This window comes from Salmo trutta, chromosome 7 (genome assembly GCF_901001165.1).
Source record: "Salmo trutta chromosome 7, fSalTru1.1, whole genome shotgun sequence".
NCBI classification, from domain to species: domain Eukaryota; kingdom Metazoa; phylum Chordata; class Actinopteri; order Salmoniformes; family Salmonidae; genus Salmo; species Salmo trutta.
In genome coordinates, this window is record NC_042963.1 from 57,123,638 (window position 1) to 57,148,677 (window position 25,040).

The window sequence follows — 25,040 nt, forward strand, 5'->3', positions numbered from 1 at the left end:
GTACAAAACATTCCTAATATATAGTTGCACACCACCTTTTTGCTTTCAGAACAGCCTCAAATCGTCAGGCCATGTACTCTACAAGGTGTCGAAAGCGTTCCACAGGGATGCTGGCCCATGTCGACCCCAATGCTTCCCACAGTTGTGTCAAGTTGGCTGGATGTCCTTTGGGTGGTGGATTATTCTTGATACACACGGGAAACTGTTGAGTGTGAAAAACCCAGCAGCGTTGCAGTTCTTGACACAAGCCGGTGCCCTGGCACCTACTACCATACCCCGTTCAAAGGCACTTAAATCTTTTGTCTTGCCCATTCATCCTCGGAATGGCACACATACACAATCCATGTCTCAATTGTCTCAAGGCTTAAAAATCTTTCTTTAACCTGTCTCCTTCCCTTCATCTACACTGGTGGAAGAGGATTTAACAGGTGACATCAATCAGGGATCATAGCTTTCACAAGGAGTCTTAATATTCTGTACACTCATTGTATAGGGAACACTTTTGGGATGTACCCTACTTATCAGGAATATCGATAGTTACCTAGGGATTATTATGATTAATACATTACACAATGTCAATTACAGGTAATCCTACCACTGACAGACAGACAAACAGAACAATGCTAACACCTAAAGTTTGATCAGTCCCCTCCTTAGATACAGAATCAACTATCCCAGCATCATCAAGGTACTTCCTTGAGTGTAGTAGTTTAAAAGCAGGCAACTGGTGCCTCACAGTATCAGTAGGAACAGGAAGAGTACCTGTTCAGGTGGACCAGGAGGACTCGTTAGAAGAACCATCATGGCACTCCAATGGGTGAAGCCGTGGATCGCTCTCGTCTTCGGACTATCTGCTGCACATTCTAACACTGGTAAAAAAAGACAAGACAAGATATGATGAAATACAATTTATCACTTTAGGATAACCCATGTAGCATAGTTTAGGAACTAAAGAAGAGCTGGATTAGAAGCAAAATAAGACTTGTTCCCTGTCTATTTCCAGTTATGATTCCAGATAGGACTTCCATTGGGAGTCTATATGATGCCAAACTGCAAATCTTATCAGGTAATTTGTGTTGTTGAATATATGTCACCTAATATTCAAATATCTATATTCTACTGTGCTGTTATATTATACATCTTATATTCAGAGATGGATGGTGCAACTATACTGTACATTTCCCCCCATGCAGCAGGAGTGAGTCCAGCTCATAATGGGCAGGTCTGCAGCACATGGGGTAACTACCACTACAAAACCTACGATGGAGACTTCTTCCAGCTGCCCTACACCTGTAACTACGTGCTGTCGTCGTTGTGTAAGAGCAGCAGTGGCTACGAGGCCTTTAACATTCAGCTGCAGCGCGGGGAGGTAGATGGGCTGCCCACCATCACCAAGGTATTCCTTTGTGATCAGTCGTTTATTATTTTAAAATTTCACTGTTGATTAATTGTTTTTAAATTTCACTATTGATTAATTGTTTTAAATTTCACTATTGATTAATTGTGTTTAATGCTCTATGATCTTAATGTAAGGTGACCTTGAGGGTCCTGAAAGGCGTCTGTCAAATAAAATGTCCTACTGTTGTTATTATTAAGGTTTCTTTGAAGCTGGATGGAACCTTCGTGGAGCTGGCCAACGGTAACATCAGCGTCAACGGATTAAAGTGAGTTCCCAGTCTAGTCAACAATGGATCTCAGATGTGTAAAACCATTGGCTCTTAGATGTGTACAATAAATAGTAATACAGAAAGCAAATGATACGGGGGTTTGTTATCACTTTACTACATCCAATGGGATTCATTTTATTCAGAGATCAATCTTTTTTTAGTTTTGTCCACTTGCATTTATCAAATGTAAGGGGAAAAAAGAATGGAAAGTATTTTATTTTTCACTTCAGTTGCTACTTTTGTATGAAGACTTGAGGTAAAATTCAGAATTAAAAAAAAATGGATGCAGTGCTGCATCATCATTTAACTCATCTTGAGATCAACTTTTTGCTGTTTTAACATAATCTACATAATGTCAGTTTCAACGAGCAACAGTGAGTTCATCAGCGATCTAAAATAATTCATTGTACAGCATTCAGAGGTAAAACTCATATTCTGAAGTTTAGTTGATGTGCATTTACAGATGAACGTTATCAAACTGAAATTCCATTTGATGAAATCCTAATGTATACAGACATGTTTACCTAGTACAGTCTCAATAGGGGAGGAAGAAAAATACAAAGAAAATACTTTAAAGGACAATTTCGACCCTTGTTGAAATACCGACTCTCCTCTCTGATTGTTTTGTTTTGTCCCCCTAGGGTCACCATACCATTTGGTCAGTTTAACATCTTCATTGAGAGGACTGTTTCGTATGTGAAGATCACAGCCAAGCTGGGGTTAGTCGTCATGTGGAATGAAGATGATTCCCTCTGGGTATGTGTTCAGTATGCTTTCTCATTTCCAAATGTCTTCTGTTACACTACAGTGATATGTGGTTGTTTCACCTGCTTTGGTTCAATACACTGATTTTAAATCGGTCTGGATGAGAGTGTCTGCTAAATGTCAAATGTAAATGTGATGCTTTTCTGCAATATTCTGGTCCTGATGAAAACGGTCTGTAGTTAGCTAGTGACTGTTGAGAACATCAGTGTTAGAGGAACTGTTGGGAACATCAGTGTTAGAGGAACTGTTGGGAACATCAGTGTTAGAGGAACTGTTGGGAACATCAGTGTTAGAGGAACTGTTGGGAACATCAGTGTTAGAGGAACTGTTGGGAACATCCGTGTTAGAGGAACTGTTGGGAACATCAGTGTTAGTGGAACTGATGGGAACATCAGTGTTAGAGGAACTGTTGGGAACATCAGTGATAGAGGAACTGTTGGGAACATCAGTGTTAGAGGAACTGTTGGGAACATCAGTGTTAGAGGAACTGTTGGGAACATCAGTGTTAGAGGAACTGTTGGGAACATCAGTGTTAGAGGAACTGTTGGGAACATCAGTGATAGAGGAACTGTTGGGAACATCAGTGTTAGAGGAACTGTTGGGAACATCAGTGTTAGAGGAACTGTTGGGAACATCAGTGTTAGAGGAACTGTTGGGAACATCAGTGTTAGAGGAACTGTTGGGAATATCAGTGTTAGAGGAACTGTTGGGAACATCAGTGTTAGAGGAACTGTTGGGAACATCAGTGTTAGAGGAACTGTTGGGAACATCAGTGTTAGAGGAACTGTTGGGAACATCAGTGTTAGAGGAACTGTTGGGAACATCAGTGATAGAGGAACTGTTGGGAACATCCGTGTTAGAGGAACTGTTGGGAACATCAGTGTTAGAGGAACTGTTGGGAACATCAGTGTTAGAGGAACTGTTGGGAACATCAGTGTTAGAGGAACTGTTGGGAATATCAGTGTTAGAGGAACTGTTGGGAACATCAGTGTTAGAGGAACTGTTGGGAACATCAGTTTTAGAGGAACTGTTGGGAACATCAGTGTTAGAGGAACTGTTGGGAACATCAGTGTTAGAGGAACTGTTGGGAACATCAGTGTTAGAGGAACTGTTGGGAACATCAGTGTTAGAGGAACTGTTGGGAACATCAGTGATAGAGGAACTGTTGGGAACATCAGCGTTAGAGGAACTGTTGGGAACATCAGTGATAGAGGAACTGTTGGGAACATCAGTGTTAGAGGAACTGTTGGGAACATCAGTGATAGAGGAACTGTTGGGAACATCAGTGTTAGAGGAACTGTTGGGAACATCAGTGTTAGAGGAACTGTTGGGAACATCAGTGTTAGAGGAACTGTTGGGAATATCAGTGTTAGAGGAACTGTTGGGAACATCAGTGTTAGAGGAACTGTTGGGAACATCAATGATCATTCCAACAGTTGTGGTCTCTTTAGTAGGGCCACAGATTGGCAGGTAAAGTGATATTAGAATAGTCTTTGCTCCAATCAAAGATGTGGAACAATGTACTTCCTCCACCAACCCCTTTCATCATCTAGGCTTCAGTGAAAAAACTCAGAAAAGCGTTGTCCTAAATGGCACCCTATTCCCTTTACAGTGCACTACTTTGGATTAGGGCCCATAAGGCTCTTGTTGAAAGTCGTGTACTATATAGGGTATAGGGTGCCATTTGGTGGGGACAGTATGGAAGAACGTATTAGTTTAATCAGTTCCAGAGTGTGATTAGATCAGAAGTCACGATATTGTCTCAATATCTATTGACATTGTTGTGAGTAAATACTGTAGGTATCATCGTTCCCCTTCGTGTGTATGTAAATAATCCCAGTGTACTCAAACATCATAACCTCAGACTGAAACATATTTGCACAGCAGACAGACCAGTTTTCAGACAACTCACATTCAATTTAATGAGGAAAACATCATGAATATGATGCTTCATTTTATTATTATTCTAAATGCACGCAAGAAAATACAAAACATGATGAGAGTTTAAAAGGTTTTAACAAATGATGAGAGTTTAAAAGGTTTTAACAACATGATGAGAGTTTAAAAGGTTTTAACAACATGATGAGAGTTTAAAAGGTTTTAACAACATGATGAGAGTTTAAAAGGTTTTAACAACATGATGAGAGTTTAAAAGGTTTTAAAGGGAAGAGTGCATGTACAGGAGAGGTAAAAACAGAGGGGATTGTAAGACACCTCCCCTTTCAGATGTTTATAGAACACAAACCAACAAAAAGTAGAATCCTGATTATTAAAACGGAGAAACAAATAGTTGGGAAGATTCATACAGTGAATGTATTTGGTATTGTTGTTAGATCCTATCCGTTTCATGTCAGACCAGAATAAAACTACAGTGAAACAGGTTTCCTATTGTAGATATATTGTAGACATGATCCCTAATCCACATAATTCACTTTAATGAATAACCACTTGGGTATACAATACATTAAACATTAAACAATATTAGCAAAGTCCTGGGCACACATTTGTATTTGTTTTAGGTAGCCTAATGCTCTGTGTTGATTCTATCTGTACATACCTAACCTGAAACACAATGCCTGTTTTGTGCTCACATCCCACTCCTTGTACTCAGCATCATATGCCAAACATAGGTATATCAAATCAAATCCTACTGGTCGCATACACATATTTAACAGATATTATTGTGGAAGTAGCGAAATGCTTGTAACACAGGTACAAGTAGTGGAATGTTAGCATAAACAGACTGGTACCCAGGCTAGAACAAGGAGTGGAATGTTAGCATAAACAGACTGGTACCCAGGCTAGAACAAGGAGTGGAATGTTAGCATAAACAGACTGGTTCCCAGGCTAGAACAAGTAGTGGAATGTTAGCATAAACAGACTGGTACCCAGGCTAGAACCAGGATTGGAATGTTAGCATAAACAGACTGGTACCCAGGCTAGAACAGATGAAGCATGTGAAATTTCAGTACATATAAACTGCTGTAGCTGCATGGCCAGCTAGCTGTATGTGAAATGTACATATTTGCGATGCATTAACCCTCAGTTATCTTCCATTGGTTTTATAGGTGGAGCTGGACTCAAAGTTCCAGAATCAGACTTGTGGGCTGTGTGGAGACTTCAACGGAGTCCAGATTTACAACGAGTTCATTAGGAATGGTAAACAAAATCACCAAATGTCTTAGAGGGGCGGATTACGCTCCTGTTCTGTTTATGAATGTATAGGTTCAATCTATGGGTTAGGAAGGGGTTATAAAGTATTTTTCAAGGTACCATTTTAAGAAAGGGTTATCAAAAACACAAAACACATGATGACAGAGACTGTTTGTTAGGGGAAATAACAGGTAAGATAAAACTATGTTTATTTTCCTACAGATGATCATCTGAAGACAATCGACTATGGTGATATTTGGAAGATGAATGGCCCAACAGAGACCTGTACAGAAATCCCTGGTCACACTGAGCAGTGTGAAGAACAGGTATTTACAAGCCTAGATCTGAGCTGAACATTTAAGATTTCTAATTCATTACATTTAAACATGACTGTTAGTTTAAAATATCAACATCATCATGGCTGACATTTGATCAATACATAATCCCTCTATGTTGTCTTTAGTAATTCTTCTTGTTCTTCATCCTTTCAGACCGAACTTTGTGAGCAGCTTCTCACCAGTCTTGCCTTCAGTAGCTGTAAGGACCTGATTGCCACAGACTCCTTCATCAAGGCCTGTGCAGAAGACATGTGTCACTGTGGCAACAGCAGCAGCAGTGCCTGCGCCTGCCCCACCATGTCAGAGTACTCCCGCCAGTGTGCTCACGCAGGGGGGAAACCCCAAGAGTGGAAGACCGACCAGTTCTGCAGTAAGGGAATCTTTTTTTTTTAATCCTTTTTGTTTTTATTTTGGATTGTTTGTTTGTATTTCTCTGTTGGTAGTTTTGATGTGGGAGGGGAAAAAAATCCTCAGCCAGAGCTTTGTTGTAACTCAAAGTAAACACTTTTGACATGCAATAATGCTTTGCCTTAGGTAACCTATTGTGTTTTCTTCTTTGACATGCTAGTATTTACATTTATGTGACTGAAAACTGAGGAGCAAATCCCAATTTTCACTTAGTCTTCCAATGATTTCAATAGAAGAATATGTGAAAATGTGAACTAATGAAGACTCAGAAACAGATTTGTGACCAGGGTTATTTGTCTGTGTTGAGCAGTGAAGACGTGTCCTTTAAGCATGCAGTACCAGGAGTGTGGTAGTCCCTGCACTGATACCTGCACCAACCCAAAGAGGAACCAGCATTGTGAGGAACACTGCACTGACGGATGCTTCTGCCCTGCTGGTACATGTACTCATTTACTGAATACAACATTATATGTCAGCTATGTAACTATTTTAAAGTAGCCGACTACAACATCATATGTCAGCTGTGTAACTATTTTAAAGTAGCTGAATACAACATCATATGTCAGCTATATAACTATTTTAAAGTAGCATTAAAAATAAACAAATGCAATCTCACCGACGGATGCTTCTGCTCTGCCGGTACTGCACACTCACTGATTTTAACAGAGATGAAACCAAGTCTCAATTTTTCAAGTCCTAAGCAAGTCTCAAGTCTTATTTTTCGAGTTAAGAGTCAAGTCCCAAGTAATAGTGGGTAAGTACCAAGTAAAGTTCAGTGATTTTGGCCCCACATTTTACAAACTGCACCCCCCCCCCCTCCCCCAGACAGGTTTACATGCGCAAGATGACAAATCGAGTCATACAGCTCAAGTCCAAGTTAAATTACGAGTCATAGATGCTCAAGTCAAAGTATAGTGGGAAGTGTTTTACTTTTTGTCAAGTCTCAAGTTGCAACATGACTGGAGTCCACATCCCTGGATTTTAAACCAGGAAGACTGTATTAAAACTCATAATGGTTATGTGGCTATTTAAATCAGGAAGACTGTATAAAACCCTGATATCAGTTATGTGGCCGTTTAAACCAGGAAGGCTGTATAAAACCCTGATATCAGTTATGTGGCCGTTTAAACCAGGAAGGCTGTATAAAACCCTGATATCAGTTATGTGGCTATTTAAACCAGGAAGACTGTATAAAACCCTGATATCACTTATGTGGCTCTTTAAACCAGGAAGGCTGTATAAAACCCTGATATCAGTTATGTGGCTATTTAAACCAGGAAGGCTGTATAAACCCTGATATCAGTTATGTGGCTCTTTAAACCAGTAACAGGTTAAAGGTTACATAGATTGGAAGAGTAGCCTTATTGTAGGACTGGAGATTTCATTATTTGACAAAAGTTCTGCAACAGATGTCCCGTAGTAATTAATATACTGAACTACATGGATCAATGTATTTTATGAGATAAGGAAGTACTAAATTCATTGAATGTCATTTATGGGATCAGGTGACTAAATATATTTAATGTAATTTATGGGATCAGATGACTAAATGTAATGTATTAATTGTAATTCATGGGATCAGGTGACTAAATGTAATGTATTGAATGTAATTTACGGGATCAGGTGACTAAATGTGTTGAATGCCTTTCTCATAGGAACTGTGTTTGATGACATCACTCATAAAGGCTGTGTAGCTGTGAACCAGTGCTCTTGTCTCCACAACGGACAATCTTACCAGCCTGGACAATCATTCTCAAGAACATGCCATGAATGGTAAGAGCTGCATTGTGTTTATATACACTGAATTATTGTGTGTGTTGAGGTGGATGTGTTGAGCTGGATGTGTTGAAGCTAAACTGGATGTGTTGAGAGCTGCATTGTGATGAGCTGGATGTGTTGAAGCTAAACTGACTGTGTTGAGCTGGATGTGTTGAGGCTAAACTGGCTGTGTTGAGCTGGATGTGTTGAGGCTAAACTGGATGTGTTGAGCCAGGTGTGTTGAAGCTAAACTGACTGTCTCTCTCCGTTAGTACCTGTATCCAAGGCCAGTGGAGTTGTGTGGATCTAGATTGCCCAGCTACCTGCTCCATAGTGGGAGGTTCCCACATCACCACCTACGATGGGAAAACCTACACCTTCCATGGAGACTGCTCATATGTCCTGTCCAAGGTAGGGATCTAACCTACTGTATGGAGAAATACTGAATAAAAGTGTGATTTTTTTCATACAAATTCACAGTGATTCAATTCAGATTCCATGTCAGTTGGCAGTAATATGACTCCATGCTGACACGTACTGTATGTTTAGTAGACTTAACTCCTAACTCGCTAGCGAACATGTACTGGCCCACGAACGGGCCACATCAAGCATCGGTTGCGGCTGACAGCTGGCAGCCACTTGCATTGGAGGTGCTTATAGATACCATTGCTATCACTATCCATATTAATCTCATAAATAACATCAGACTTTTCAATCAAGTTCAATCATAATGTACAGTGCCTTCAGAAGGTATTTACACCCCTTGAAATTTTCCACATTTTGTTGTGTAACAAACACTAAACAAGGAACAACTACCCACACCCCTCTTAAATAGGACCTTCAATTAGAAGCAACGAGGAGCAGCTGCCTCCTATTGAAGGTCCACCCAATAAACATCACATAGAAATAGACATACTAGAACTAACATAGAAATAGACTAACAAAGAACATAGCCCAACAAACCCGGAAACACTCTAAACAAACACCCCTCTTAAATATGAACATAGCCCAACAAACCCCGAAACACTCTAAACAAACACCCCTGCCACGTCCTGACCAAACTACATTAACAAATAACCCCTTATACTGGTCAGGACGTGACACAAATACAATACAAGACATTACTGAGTACCACTCTTCATATTTTCAAGCATTGTGGTGGCTGCATCATGTTATGGCTGCTTCATGTTATGAGTATGCTTGTAATCGTTAAAGACTGGGGAGCTTTTCAGGATAAAAGATAAACAGAATGGAGTTAAGCACAGACAAAATCCTAGAGGAAACCTAGTTCAGTCTGCTTTCCATCAGACACTGGGAGACAAATTCACCATTCAGTTGGACGATAACCTAAAACACAAGGCCAAGTATACACTGGAGTTGCTTACCAAGATGATATTGAATGTTCCTGAGTGGCCTAGTTACAGTTTGAACATAAATCAGTTTTAAAATCTATGGCAAGACTTGAAAATCGCTGTCTATCAATGATCAACATCCAACTTGACAGAGCTTGAAGAATGTACAAAAATAAATAATTGCAAATAGTGTACAATCCAGGAGTGCAAATCTCTTAGAAACTTACCCAGAAACACACACAGCTGTAATCACCGCCAAAGGTGATTCTAACATGTATTGACTCAGGGGATGAATACTAATGTAAATAAGATATTTCTGTATTTCATTTTCAATAAATTAGCAAAAGTTTCTAAAAACATGTTTTCACTTTGTCATTATTGGGTATTGTGTGAAAAAACATATATTTAATACATTTTAAATTCAGGCTGTAACACAACAACATGTGGAATAAGTCAAGGGGTGTGAATACTTCCTGAAGGAACTGTAATTCCCTAGAACCGAAAGTAGGCAAGTAGTAAGTAGTGTGTTACAAAAAACGTGTTCCCTTATCCTTACTGTCATGCCTTAACTTTACTATCATTCCATAACTTTTTCTGTCATACCGTGTACCAATTGTCCCCAGCAAACCAACAAGACTGCTTTCACAGTCCTGGGTGACATAGTGAAATGTGGGAAGACAGACATTGAGACCTGCCTAAGATCTGTAACCCTGGTGACTCCAGAGTCCATGGTAAGTTAGCCTTTCTGCAGTGACACACCCACCTGATAGTGTCATATTAAAATATATCAACATCAAACCATGTTGTATATGTTCAGGGGAAAAAAACTCAATGTTGAGACTTCTGCTGCTGTCAGTGACTCGTATCACCACTTCAGGGTTGGAGTAAATTCCATTTAAATTCCAGTCAGTTCAGGCAGTCCACTGAAATTCCAATTCCAATGCTCTTCATTGTTTTTTCAGTGAGGAACATTTGGAATTGGAATTAGGTTTACTCTCTGAATTGACTGGAATTGACTCCAACCGTGTTCCACACTCCTTATCACCTGGGGAGTCGTTTTTATTCAAGTTGTAATTTGTCACTTGCAGATTATCGTCATCGAGGCCAGTGGAAGGGTTTTTGTCGACAAGATGTTTTCTCAGTTGCCGCTTTTCATGGGTGAGTGACTGATTGATGGCTGCTTGAGAAAAGAGATACAGAAATGTGATATCTGTCTATTTTTTGGTAGTTAATAATCAGTATAAACGTATGTTTGTAACCCTTCCGTGCAGAACGTACTGTACCAGAAGTTGTCTCTTTTTATCGTCTTTCTTTCCTTGTCTAGCAGCATGTAACACCATAAGCATCCCACAATAGGGAAGTGGGAGCTAAAAGTTCATGCTAAACCAGATTGTGACTAGAACTTGTGTATATTTTCCACAGCGGATGTAAAGATCTTTCAGCCCTCTACGTTCTACATCGTCGTGCATACCTCTTATGGGCTCCGACTAGAGGTGCAGATAACACCTATAATGCAGGTCTACATCGTAGCTAGCAGTTCACACAAAGAAAAAACCCAGGGTATGTTTCTCTCTGTTCATTTAACGTCTTTGTGAAAAGATAAGCGTTTTTGGGTCTATAATAATAATCTCATGCATTATTATTATTATAAAAGCTGATTGGTTATCAAACTATTGTTATTGTAACGTGTGTCACTATACCACTTGTTTGAGGGGTTCGGTCAGACCTCACCTGAAACAATTATTAATAAACTAATGATACTTGATGCATTGCATCTTCAGTCAATGTTAGTTCAAACCACCTGTTATAATGTTTTGTATCTCTTATCCAGGTCTTTGCGGAGACTTTAACAGCGTCCAAGCTGATGACTTCAGAACCATCAATGGACTTGTGGAAGGAACCGCTGTGACATTCGCCAACACGTGGAAGAACAAAGCAAGCTGTCCTGATGTGGCACAGAGCTTTGAGATCCCATGCAGTCTGAGTGTAGAGAATGGTACTCCTTCAACCTCTTTATAACCTCTCTGGGGTATGTGGGACGTGACCGTCCCACCTGCGGGACACACTATTCAACAGCCAGTGAAATAGCAGGGCGCCAAATTCAAAACAACAAAAATCTCATCATTCAATTTTCTCACACATACAAGTACTATACACCATTTTAAAGATAATGTTCTCGTTAATCCAACCACAGTGTCTGATTTCAAAAAGGCTTTACGGCGAAAGCATAGCATTAGATTATGTTAGGACATCACCTTGACAAGAAAAACCACACAGCCATTTTCCAAGCAAGGAGAGGCGTCACAAAAACCAGAAATACAGCTAAAATTAATCACTAACCTTTGATGATCTTCATCAGATGGCACTTATAGGACTTCATGTTACACAATACATGTATGTTTTGCTCGATAAAGTTCATATTTATATCCAAAAACCCCATTTTACATTGGCGTGTAATGTTCAGAAATGTTTTGCCTCCCAAAACTTCCGATGAATGAGCACATCAATTTACAGAAATACTCATCATAAACGTTGATAAAATATTAAACTGTCATTCAAAGAATTATAGATACACTTCTCCTTAATGCAACCGCTGTGTCAGATTTCAAAAAAACTTTACAGCAAAAGCACACTTTGCAATAATCTGAGTACAGCGTTCAGACACAAAACCAAACTCGTCATTTTGTGGAGTCAATAAAACTTATAAATATTATAAATATTCACTTACCTTTGATGATCTTCATCAGAATGCACTCAGGAATCCCATGTCCACAATAAATGTTTGTTTTGTTCAATAAAGTCCATCATTTATGTCCAAATCCCTCTTTTTTGTTCGCGTGTTCAGTCCACTACTCCAAATGCAGGAAGCGCGCGATAATGTTACGACGAAAAGTCCAAAAAAGTTCTATTTACATTCGTAGAAATATGTCAAACGATGTATAGCATCAATCTTTAGGACGTTTTTAACATAAATCTTTAGTAATATTACAACCGGACAATTCCAATGTCTTCAGAAAAGAAAAGGAACACAGCTCACACTCACGTGAGCGTGCACCTCTGAGCTCATGTCATTTCTCGCTCATCTGACTCCAGGCCCTCTTGTTCGCTCCATATTCACAGTAGAAGCATGAAACAACGTTCTAAAGACTGTTGACATCTAGTGGAAGCCTTAGGAAGTACAAAATGAACCCTAAGTCACTGTGTACTGGATAGGGAATCACTTGAAAAACCACAAGCCTCAGATTTCCACACTTCCTGGTTGGATTTTTCTCAGGTTTTTGCCTGCTATATGAGTTCTGTTATACTCACAGACATCATTCAAACAGTTTTAGAAACGTCAGTGTTTTCTATCCAAATAGTCATAGAAAAAGGATCACTCTGTTCATAGATCTGAGTTTATTTTCTAACTAACCATTTAAATTGTTTCATAATGTTTCGGCATAGAGAGCCTTTATCAGAGCCTTGGAATACTTATTGGGGATTACACTTGCGTATGTCTACTGAGATGCACAGTAAAGCCTAGATAAAAACTCTTTGTACTTTGTGAAATGTTGCTAAAATGTTTTACAGAGAGATATGCCAAGCACTGGTGCTCGATGCTGTCAGATCGTGCAGGAATATTTTCCCAATGCCACACTGAGATCGACCCAAATTACTACAAGGAAGTAAGTATGATGATTTTAATTTGTCAAATGCTCTTTAACTACAGAGTTATCCCAAAGCTCTAAGAATATATATATTTTTAAACAATCATTTAAGAAGTTCTATATCAAAATGATATAATATTAATTTAATTTATCTCAAAACATCTAATCAGATTTCTATAATACTATTGTCCTGTGCTTGTGTGTGATTTCAGAAAACAGTAGTTTTCTTCATTAACACATCTCATAACTGAACCTTCTTCTTCTTCTGTTTCTTCTTCTCTCCCTATAGATCTGCCTATATGACAGCTGTAACTGTGAGAGGAGTGAGGAGTGCATGTGTGCTGCGGTCTCCTCCTACGTCCATGCATGTGCTGCTGCAGGCGTCCTGCTCAGTGGATGGAGAAACACCACCTGTGGTAAGATAAACATCAGAGACACTGAATTTAATTATTTATTTATTAATTAAAGAAGGGTTTCCCCTTCTATTAACCCACAGTCTCCAGGGTTTACCCTCCTATTTACCTACGGTGTCCAGGGTTTCCCCTCCTATTAACCCACGGTGTTCAGGGTTTACCCTCCTATTAACCCACGGTGTCCAGGGTTTACCCTCCTATTAACCCACGGTGTCCAGGGTTTACCCTCCTATTAACCCACGGTATCCAGGGTTTACCCTCCTATTTACCCACGGTGTCCAGGGTTTGCCCTCCTATTTACCCACGGTGTCCAGGGTTTACCCTCCTATTTACCCACAGTGCCCAGGGTTTACCCTCCTATTTACCCACGGTGTCCAGGGTTTACCCTCCTATTTACCCACGGTGTTCAGGGTTTACCCTCCTATTTACCCATGGTGTTCAGGGTTTACCCTCCTATTTACCCACGGTGTTCAGGGTTTACCCTCTTATTTAAAAACAAAAAACCCCAAACATGTAAATTAAATGTTGAATCACCATACTGTTTTCCACAGGGAAGTACTCCTCTAGCTGCCCTGACACGATGGTCTATGACTACACCATGACCAGCTGTGACCGCACCTGTCGTTCACTGAGCCAGCCAGACTTTACCTGCCAGGTACATTTACATGGACATCTCATTTCTATTAATATTATTTATTTAATATTATTATTGTTATTATTATTCATTTTATTAATGTCTTGTTGTCGTTTTCTTGTTGTTGCTGTTTTGTTGTTGTTGCGTATGTTGTTGTTGTCTTGTTGTTGCTGTTGTGTATGTTGTAGTTGTTGTTGTCTTGTATCTTCTTGTTGTTGTGGATGTTGTTGTTGTCTTTGTTATTGTTGTTGTTGTTGTCTTGTATCTTCTTGTTGTTGTGGATGTTGTTGTTGTCTTTGTTGTTGTTGTTGTTGTTGTTGTTGTCTTTTATCTTCTTGTTGTTGTGGATGTTGTTGTTGGAGGCAAGCCCAAAGTAATTTCCCATCATGGATAAAACATTTTTAATTTAATTGAACAGTTAGACCATGTGTCTGTGGACGGCTGTGGCTGTGCCGAGGGAACCTACCTGAACGACCAGGGAGAGTGTGTCCCTGCCTCACGCTGCTCCTGCTACCATGGAGGCACAGTAGTACCCCCTGGAGAGATCACAAGGATCTATGGGGTTACTTGGTGAGGACTTGGTTGGCATGTGAAAGAAAATCTCTGAAACTCTGATGGTTTTCTCTGTTGTGGGTCTACTAAAATATTTAGAAATCGACTGTCTTCTTCTGAAGTCTTGGTTTACTTCAAGAGGCATGTTAAACCATGCTTAACCCCCTCCTCTTGTATCCCTCTTAACCACCCAGCTCTTGCAGACAAGGGAAATTAAGCTGTGCTGGAGAACCAAAACAATTATGTGAGTACTCTGAAATTCAGAACACATCTTTATTTGCCAAATACAGCAAATCACTTCACAACCAAGACTCTGTACTTTAGTCCCTACAAACCTATAAAGCCTACTTTTGTTCCCTACAGCCTGTGAAGAACCAATGGGTTTCTTCAACTGTTCAAGTGCAGGGCCCGGAGCCAAGGGCTCAGAGTGTCAGAAGAGCTGTCAAACACTAGACAGTCACTGTGTAAGTCTACAAATGGGACATGCCTTACAACACGTTAAAAACATGCCTTACAACATGCTAATAAAAACATGCCTTACAACACGTTAATAAAAACATTCCTTACAACACGTCAATAAAAACATGCCTTACAACACGTTAATGAAAACATGCCTTACAACACGTTAATAAAAACATGCCTTACAACATGCTAATAAAAACATGCCTTACAACACGTTAATTAAAACATGCCTTACAACACGTTAATGAAAACATGCCTTACAACACGTTAATAAAAACATGCCTTACAACATGCTAATAAAAACATGCCTTACAACACGTTTTAATAAAAACATGCCTTACAACACGTCAATGAAAACATGCCTTACAACACGTTAATAAAAACATGCCTTACAACACGTCAATAAAAACATGCCTTACAACATGCTAATAAAAACATGCCTTACAACACGTTAATAAAAACATGCATTACAACACGTTAATAAAAACATGCCTTACAACACGTTAATAAAAACATGCCTTACAACACGTTAATAAAAACATGCCTTACAACGCGTTAATAAAAACATGCCTTACAACACGTCAATAAAAACATGCCTTACAACACGTCAATAAAAACATGCCTTACAACACGTTAATAAAAACATGCCTTACAACACGTTAATAAAAACATGCCTTACTACATGTTAATTAAAACATGCCTTACAACACATTAATAAAAACATGCCTTACAACACGTCAATAAAAACATGCCTTACAACACGTTAATAAAAACATGCCTTACAACACGTTAATAAAAACATACATTACAACACGTTAATAAAAACATGCCTTACAACACGTTAATAAAAACATGCCTTACAACACGTTAATAAAAACATGCCTTACAACACGTTAATAAAAACATGCCTTACAACACGTCAATAAAAACATGCCTTACAACACGTCAATAAAAACATGCCTTACAACACGTTAATAAAAACATGCCTTACAACACGTTAATAAAAACATGCCTTACTTCATGTTAATTAAAACATGCCTTACAACACGTTAATTAAAACATGCCTGTGGGGTGTTGATAGAGAATCAAAAGAAGATCTACAATTCTCAGACTTTCCACTTCCTGCTTGAATTATTCTCAGGTTTTTGCCTGCCATATGCGTTCTGTTATACTCACAGACACCATTCAAACAGTTTTAGAAACTTCAGAGTGTTTTCTATCCAAATCTACTAATAATATGCATATTCTAGTTCCTGGGCCAGAGTACTAACCTGTTTAAATTGCGTACGTTTTCCATCCGGCCGTGAAAATACTGCCACCTAGCCCAGACAGGTTAATAAAAACATGCCTTACAACACGTTAATAAAAACATGCCTTACAACACGTTAATAATAACATGCATTACAACACGTTAATAAAAACATGCCTTACAACACGTTAATAAAAACATGCCTTACAACACGTTAATAAAAACATGCCTTACAACATGTTAATAAAAACATGCCTTACAACACGTTAATAAAAACATGCCTTACAACACGTCAATAAAAACATGCCTTACAACACGTTAATAAAAACATGCCTTACAACACGTCAATAAAAACATGCATTACAACACGTTAATAAAAACATGCCTTACAACATTTTAATAAAAACATGCCTTACAACACGTTAATAAAAACATGCCTTACAACACGTCAATAAAAACATGCCTTACAACACGTTAATAAAAACATGCCTTACAACATTTTAATAAAAACATACCTTACAACACGTCAATAAAAACATACAAGGACAATGTTATTTTTACACAGTGTCAGATTGATCAAATGATTTATTACCTTAGACATAGCTATGCCCAGGATCCAAACTTTCATCTTATGCCTTGGAGGGTGGAGGGACATACAGGCACATAATATCCACATCTTATACCCTGGAGGGTGGAGGGACATACAGACACATAATATCTACATCTTATACCCTGGAGGGTGGAGGGACATACAGGCACATAATGTCCACATATTATACCCTGGAGGGTGGAGGGACATACAGGCACATAATGCCCAACTTAAATTCATGTCAGTCCTTCCCTATTTCATTGTGTGTTATAGATCAGTTCAGAGTGTGTGTCGGGCTGTGTATGTCCTGATGGTCTGCTGTCTGATGGAAACGGAGGATGCATCAAGGAAGACCTATGTCCCTGTTCTCACAATGGAGTCTACTACCAACCTGGACATGTGCTCAAAGTAGACTGCAATACCTGGTAAAATCAACTTCTATCACTCTTCTTCTTCTTCTTTGGATATGTCAAATGCTTCCCTCTAAAATCTTGCCATGTGATTATGTTTGCATCATTGTAGCACCTGCGAAGGCAGAAAATGGCAGTGTACCAATAAGGAGTGTGATGGGATGTGTGCCATATATGGAGATGGGCATTTCATCACTTTTGATGAGAAAAGGTTCACTTTCAATGGAGATTGTGAATACACTCTTACTCAGGTAGGGCATTAATCATTTGTATTTCTGATTTTATTTGTATTTTAATAAAACCCCTACTTTATGTATGATGCACAAATTTTCTATTTATGATTAAGATGAAGTAAAGACAACTAAGAGGACAAGGTTTTCTGACTGTGTATTTTAATACATCCTGCAGGACTACTGCAGCAACAATCCAAACGGTACCTTTAGAGTGATCACAGAGAACATTCCCTGTGGAACCACCGGCACCACCTGTTCCAAGACCATCAAGCTCTTCTTGGGGGTAGGAACTACTGGTTATAAACGGCTTCATAAATACATTAAAGGTACAATGGACAAGTCTGGACATTTGATACAATGTCGACACCGGTGACTGTGATGGGAATTGCATGCTGAACTCTGGATGCACTTATCTCGTCCCCCCATACGTTTTGTTAGCAGATTGACAGGGCTGTCTGACGGAGTGTCTGCTTAGAATTATTGTCGGGCAGATTTAATAGCAGCACAAACATCACCCCTATGTATTAGGGTTAGCTATGTATTAGGGTTAGGGTTAGCTATGTATTAGGGTTAGGGTTAGCTATGTATTAGGGCTAGGGTTAGCTATGTATTAGGGTTAGCTATGTATTAGGGTTAGCTATGTATTTGGGTTAGGGTTAGCTATGTATTAGGGTTAGCTATGTATTTGGGTTAGGGTTAGCTATGTATTAGGGTTAGCTATGTATTAGGGTTAGGGTTAGCTATGTATTAGGGTTAGCTATGTATTAGGGTTAGCTCTGTATTAGGGTTAGGGTTAGCTATGTATTTGGGTAACGGTTAGCTATGTATTAGGGTTAGGGTTAGCTATGTATTTGGGTTAGGGTTAGGGTTAGCTATGTATTAGGGTTAGGGTTAGCGATGTGTTAGGGTTAGGGTTAGCTATGTATTAGGGTTAGGGTTAGCTATGTATCTGAGTTAGGGTTAGCTATGTATTTGGGTTAGGGTTAGGGTTAGCTATGTATTTGGGTTAGGGTTAGCTATGTAACTGGGTTAGGGTTAGCTATGTATTTGAGTTAGGGTTAGCTATGTATTAGGGTTAGGGTTAGCTATGTATTAGGGTTAGGGTTAGCTATGTATTGTGGGTTAGTGTTAGCTATGTATTAGGGTTAGGGTTAGCTATGTATCAGGGTTATTGTTAGGGTTAGCTATGTATTAGGGTTAGGGTTAGCTATGTATTTGGGTTAGTGTTAGCTATGTATTTGGGTTAGGGTTAGGGTTATTTTTGTATTAGGGTTAATGTTAGCTATGTATTTGGGTTAAGGTTAGCTATGTATTAGGGTTAGTATTAGCTTTGTATTAGGGTTAGGGTTAGCTATGTATTTGTGTTAGGGTTAGATATGTATTTGGGTTAGGGTTAGCTATGTAATTTGGGCTAGTGTTAGCTATGTATTAGGGTTAGGGTTAGCTATGTATTTGGGTTAGGGTTAGCTATGTATTAGGGTTAGGGTTAGCTATGTATTGTGGGTTAGTGTTAGCTATGTATTAGGGTTAGGGTTAGCTATGTATCAGGGTTATTGTTAGGGTTAGCTATGTATTAGGGTTAGGGTTAGCTATGTATTTGGGTTAGTGTTAGCTATGTATTAGGGTTAGTGTTAGCTATGTATTTGGGTTATGGTTAGCTATGTATTTGGGTTAGGGTTAGCTATGTATTAGGGTTAGGGTTAGCTATATATTAGCGTTAGGGTTAACTATGTATTTGGGTTAGTGTTAGCTATGTATTTGGGTTAGGTTTGGCTATGTATAAGCTTCGGGTTAGCTATGTATTAGGGTTAGTGTTAGCTATGTATTAGGGTTAGGGTTAGCTATGTATTAGGGTTAGGGTTAGCTATGTATTTGGGTTAGGCTTAGGGTTAGCTATGTATTAGGGTTAGCTATGTATTAGGGTGAGCTATGTTTTTTGGTTAGTGTTAGCTATGTATTAGGGTTAGGGTTAGCTATGTATTTGGTTTAGGGTTAGCTATGTATTAGGGTTAGGGTTAGCTATGTATTTGGGTTAGGGTTAGGGTTAGCTATGTATTAGGGCTAGGGTTAGCTATGTATTAGGGTTAGTGTTAGCTATGTATTCGGGTTAGGATTAGCTATGTATTAGGGTTAGTGTTAGCTATGTATTAGGGTTAGGGTTAGCTATGTATTTGGGTTAGGGTTAGGGTTAGCTATGTATTAGGGTTAGGGTTAGCTATGTATCTGAGTTAGGGTTAGCTATGTATTTGGGTTAGTGTTAGGGTTAGCTATGTATTTGGGTTAGGGTTAGCTATGTAACTGGGTTAGGGTTAGCTATGTATTTGAGTTAGGGTTAGCTATGTATTAGGGTTAGGGTTAGCTATGTATTAGGGTTAGGGTTAGGTATGTAACTGGGTTAGGGTTAGCTATGTATCTGAGTTAGGGTTAGCTATGTATTTGGGTTAGGGTTAGGGTTAGCTTTGTATTAGGGTTAATGTTAGCTATGTATTTGGGTTAAGGTTAGCTATGTATTAGGGTTAGTATTAGCTATGTATTAGGGTTAGGGTTAGCTATGTATTTGGGTTAGGGTTAGCTATGTATTTGGGTTAGGGTTAGCTATGTATTTTGGGCTAGTGTTAGCTATGTATTAGGGTTAGGGTTAGCTATGTATTTGGTTTAGGGTTAGCTATGTATTAGGGTTAGGGTTAGCTATGTATTGTGGGTTAATGTTAGCTATTTATTAGGGTTAGGGCTAGCTATGTATTAGGGTTATTGTTAGGGTTAGCTATGTATTAGGGTTAGGGTTAGCTATGTATTTGGGTTAGTGTTAGCTATGTATTAGTGTTAGGGTTAGCTATGTATTTGGGTTAGGGTTAGCTATGTATTTGGGTTAGGGTTAGCTATGTATTAGGGTTAGGGTTAGCTATGTATTAGGGTTAGGGTTAGCTATGTATTTGGGTTAGGGTTAGCTATGTATTTGGACAGTAGAATTTCAAATCGTCATGTGGTATCTGTACAAACTGAATAGTGTAAAACCCATCACCACCACAGTGTAACCCTGGATAGTGTAAATCCCAGCACCACCACAGTATAAACCCAGCACCACAACAGTATAAGCCCAGCACCACCATAGTGTAACCCTGGATAATGTAAATCCCAGCACCACCACAGTGTAACCCTGGATAGTGTAAATCCCAGCACCACCACAGTATAAACCCAGCACCACCACAGTATAAACCCAGCACCACCACAGTATAAGCCCAGCACCACCACAGTGTAAACCCAGCACCACCACAGTATAAACCCAGCACCACCACAGTATAAACCCAGCACCACCACAGTGTAAACCCAGCACCACCACAGTGTAAACCCAGCACCACCACAGTATAAACCCAGCACCACCACAGTGTAAACCCAGCACCACCACAGTGTAAACCCAGCACCACCAACACAGTATAAACCCAGCACCACCACAGTGTAAACCCAGCACCACCACAGTGTAAACCCAGCACCACCACAGTATAAACCCAGCACCACCACAGTGTAAACCCAGCACCACCACAGTGTAAACCCAGCACCACCACAGTATAAACCCAGCACCACCACAGTGTAAACCCAGCACCACCACAGTATAAACCCAGCACCACCACAGTATAAACCCAGCACCACCACAGTATAAACCCAGCACCACCACAGTGTAAACCTGTCTACATTAGCAATGAACACTTTCTGTATCTTTCTTTCAGAGAAATGAGATCATACTAGCAGATGAATCTGTAAAAGTGATCAAACAAGAGAACGGGGTAGACGTGCCATACCAGGTCCACTCTATCGGTCTCTATGTTGTTGTTGAGGCTGAAAATGGCCTGATCCTCATGTGGGATAAGAAGAATAGCCTGTTCATCAAACTCAGCTCTACCTTCCAGGTGAGTGACTAGAATAGGACATTTTGAACCAGTGATTGCACTGTATCTTTGTTTAGCAATTGCATTGGCATACCATTTTTTTAAATTGTTTTATTAGCTACTTCAAGTTATTCTTTTTAAATGTTTAATTTTCTTCCAGGGCAGAGTGTGTGGTCTGTGTGGAAACTACGACGGTAATGGAAAGAATGACTTCACGTCCAGAAACCAGGAAGTGGTTGTTGAAGCTCTGGAGTTTGGGAACAGCTGGAAAGTGTCACCCAGTTGCCCCAATGCTGATGTCATAAAAAACCCATGCACTTTAAGATCATACAGGCAGTCCTGGTCTCTGAAACGCTGCAGCATCATCACCAGTAAGGTTTTCTCAGCCTGCCACTCACAGGTACAGTACACAGCAGATACTATTCAATATAGATTCAATACTTTATTGCCATACCAACCGACGTTGTTAGGAAGTTGACGTAGTGCAGCTGATATAAACCAAGACAAAAAGACACACGTATAAATACTTTCATTTGCGTAACCTACACATTCAATAGAGAGTAGAGCAGATACATTCAATAGACAGTACAGCAGATACATTCAATAGAGACTACAGCAGAAACATTCAATAGAGACTACAGCCAATACATTCAATAGACAGTACAGCAGGTTCATTCAATAGACAGTACAGCAGATACATGCAGTCGGCAGGTTAAAACAAGCTGAACAGAGGCTATCGCTTATGTATCTTGGGTACATTGGTATTTACGTTTGGTGAAAATTGTAATTTTCTCGTAAAAGTCTAAGTAGTTGGGGGGGATTACATATGGAATTGTTTAAGATACCATTGATAATTTAAATATTTCATTTATAATTTTAGGACCCCTTTATGTTTCAAAAATACATATATGAGAAAGAAAACATTTAAAATATTGAATTTGGCATTTACTACTACAGGCCGTAACAACACATTCATAAATGGCAAAAAAGACAGTCAAAAATAAATCATAACGAATATGATTTTAAAGTATCTGTCGTATATCTAGGAGATTTAAGAAAGCTCAGGAATAAACTTTTTTGGGGGGACATATTTAACCCCTTATTTTTGTTGCCACAAAGCTACCTCCATACTTCCATTCGTTTGTATGGGTTTCTTCCACCATCTTGTTCACAGGAGTCTCCCCTTTCATAACAGTTTCTAGGCCAAACCATTTGGGCGCTACAGACGTTTCTGTGAAAAGACAGATTTTTGGGACGTATCGTGGTCTATAGCTCAGCCACCGTTCACCGCAGATGTGGAAGGCCGATGTAGGATTGAGAAGCAGGCCAGGCAAAAACCTGATATCTCTAGCTTAAATTGACAGATTGTGATCTGGATTTTTTAATGATGTTAATTAGATGGACACACAGGTGCGTCAATATACTCTTTTTAAGGATTAATAGCCTAAATCACTCTGGTTGTTGGAGCTATCTGTTGTATGGGGAACTTGGCCTTCATCAAGGTTTATTTGTGAGTAAATCTGGCTTTGATAATAACCAGTTGTTACCCAGCCACTGACCTCTCTGCACGTTACTGCAGTATAGGTAGTAGAAAAGTTCATCTGCAATATAAATATGGACCTGAGATGTGAGTCAGGAGACTGAGGGCTCAACTCTAAAAGGGCTAGATTCCCTTTTCAGCTATCCACCTTTAAAAAGCTATATTTCCGTGTTCGTGGAGACCACATTCATGGTAAACGCTGCATTTGTTGGCTCAATTGCACTATAACATGGATTGAATCTAGGCCTTAAAGGCCTTATTTACATTTCCTAACAACCTAATACTGATTTTCTTTTTATAGCCAATATTTTTTTCTGACTGTCCACGCTTAGTTTTACATGTGGCCCATATCAGATTGGTTCATTCACACTCTTGTAGGCTCTGAAGAAGCATACCGATGCAATGCTCATTTCCTGTCCTTTACATTTTGGGGTGGTTGTCATGGTACTGGCAGGTTGTCATGGTAGTGGCAGGTTGTCATGGTAATGGCAGGTTGTCATGGTAATGGCAGGTCATGTGCAAAACAAACACAGAGCAAAAGCATCAGATCTGAGCATCCAGACAGAGATCACATGGAGAATAGGATTTGAATCAGGATTGAGATCCACATATGGAAGTGGTATAAATCAGACCTCAAAAGATCAGATTCCATGTGTTTTTTGTTTGCTGTTTACACATTAAGGACAAGATCAGATAGGTATTAAATATGAAAATTATTGGTAAAAGATCTGAATTGGACTGCCTGTGTAAACGCAGCCAAAGTGGAAGTGCGCAAGTACAAGAATATTGGTTAAGGCAGCAACAAGAGTTAATTTACCTCACAGCTTCAGGGTCATAATAACAGTGGAATTTATAACAACCGATAATTTTGTGGCACAGTCTTGGGCTAACAGGTTTTCTATAAGGCCACACAATGACAAGCAGAGTTGCATGATGGAAAAATTACAATCTTTCTAATAAAATTGGTTTGTCAATTATCATGTGAATGTCCACACAGTCACCATAAAAGACAACAGCCAACATCAAAAGTAGTACTGAAACAGAAAACAAAACATAAAGTCAACCATCCAACCCAATAATAATCATCGTCAATAGTTCATCTGTAGTCTGTTTAACAAGCTGAGAAATGCATTGAATAAATAAATGGTGGCTTAATGCATCTTCCTAAAAGGTGGACCCCACGCCATTCCATGATGCCTGTGTGAGGGACTCGTGTGCCTGTGACACTGGGGGAGACTGCGAGTGTTTCTGTACAGCTGTAGCAGCCTACGCCCAGGCCTGTAATGAGGCAGGGGCTTGTATCAAGTGGAGAACACCAGACATCTGCCGTGAGTCATTTGCTTTGAGTGGGACAATTGATTGATGGATAGCTGGGATTGTTTTGCTATAGGGACAAAATTCTAATTTATGATTTGTACGTGTAACTTTTCAATCAATCCTCTTTTGGGACCCTGGTTAAAATGTGACATGTTTTTAATTTCACCAGCTCTGTTCTGTGATTTCTACAACCCTATTGGTGAGTGTGAGTGGCATTATAATCCGTGTGGATATCCATGTATGAAGACCTGCAAGAATCCCTCAGGAACATGCTCCAGTCAGATCCCTGCACTGGAAGGTAACTAATAGCCCTTCATAACAGCTTGGTCGTTTGATTTTGACAATTTACATTCCAAGTTGTTAAACAAATGTACAGTATAAAATATGTAATTCCCTCCCTTGTCCATTTATACTGAAAACGAAATACAAATATTGAAATATCATATCCATTACAGCTTTGGTGAACTAGATACCATGAGGATGATCTAATCTGTGCAGGTGTTCTGGATTAAATGGACTGTTTATATCTTAAAGGTTGCTATCCAAAATGTCCTTCGGCCAAGCCTTATTTGGAAGAAAGTTCCATGACGTGTGTCCATATGGTGGACTGTGGTTGCTACGATGGAGATGGAACTCATTACAGCGAGGGAGAGGTTATACCTTCCAAGG

At 39.4% G+C, this 25,040-nt stretch overlaps 1 protein-coding gene across 1 annotated transcript; it reads left to right on the top strand.

The window, feature by feature from the left end:
- Positions 1-718: 718 nt before the first annotated feature.
- LOC115196563 (mucin-5AC-like) lies at positions 719-24,904 on the top strand. Its single transcript, XM_029757398.1, has 29 exons — positions 719-872; positions 1,004-1,066; positions 1,194-1,396; positions 1,597-1,664; positions 2,309-2,423; positions 5,501-5,591; positions 5,808-5,911; positions 6,077-6,293; positions 6,642-6,767; positions 7,987-8,104; positions 8,362-8,500; positions 10,065-10,172; positions 10,530-10,599; positions 10,864-11,001; positions 11,273-11,437; positions 13,012-13,106; positions 13,378-13,504; positions 14,053-14,156; positions 14,554-14,705; positions 14,882-14,931; positions 15,051-15,151; positions 17,261-17,412; positions 17,510-17,648; positions 17,806-17,913; positions 21,356-21,535; positions 21,675-21,914; positions 24,226-24,382; positions 24,541-24,669; positions 24,827-24,904. Exons 1-29 carry the CDS (start codon positions 803-805, stop codon positions 24,838-24,840), a joined length of 3,543 nt encoding a protein of 1,180 aa, XP_029613258.1. The 5' UTR covers positions 719-802; the 3' UTR covers positions 24,841-24,904.
- Positions 24,905-25,040: the final 136 nt, after the last annotated feature.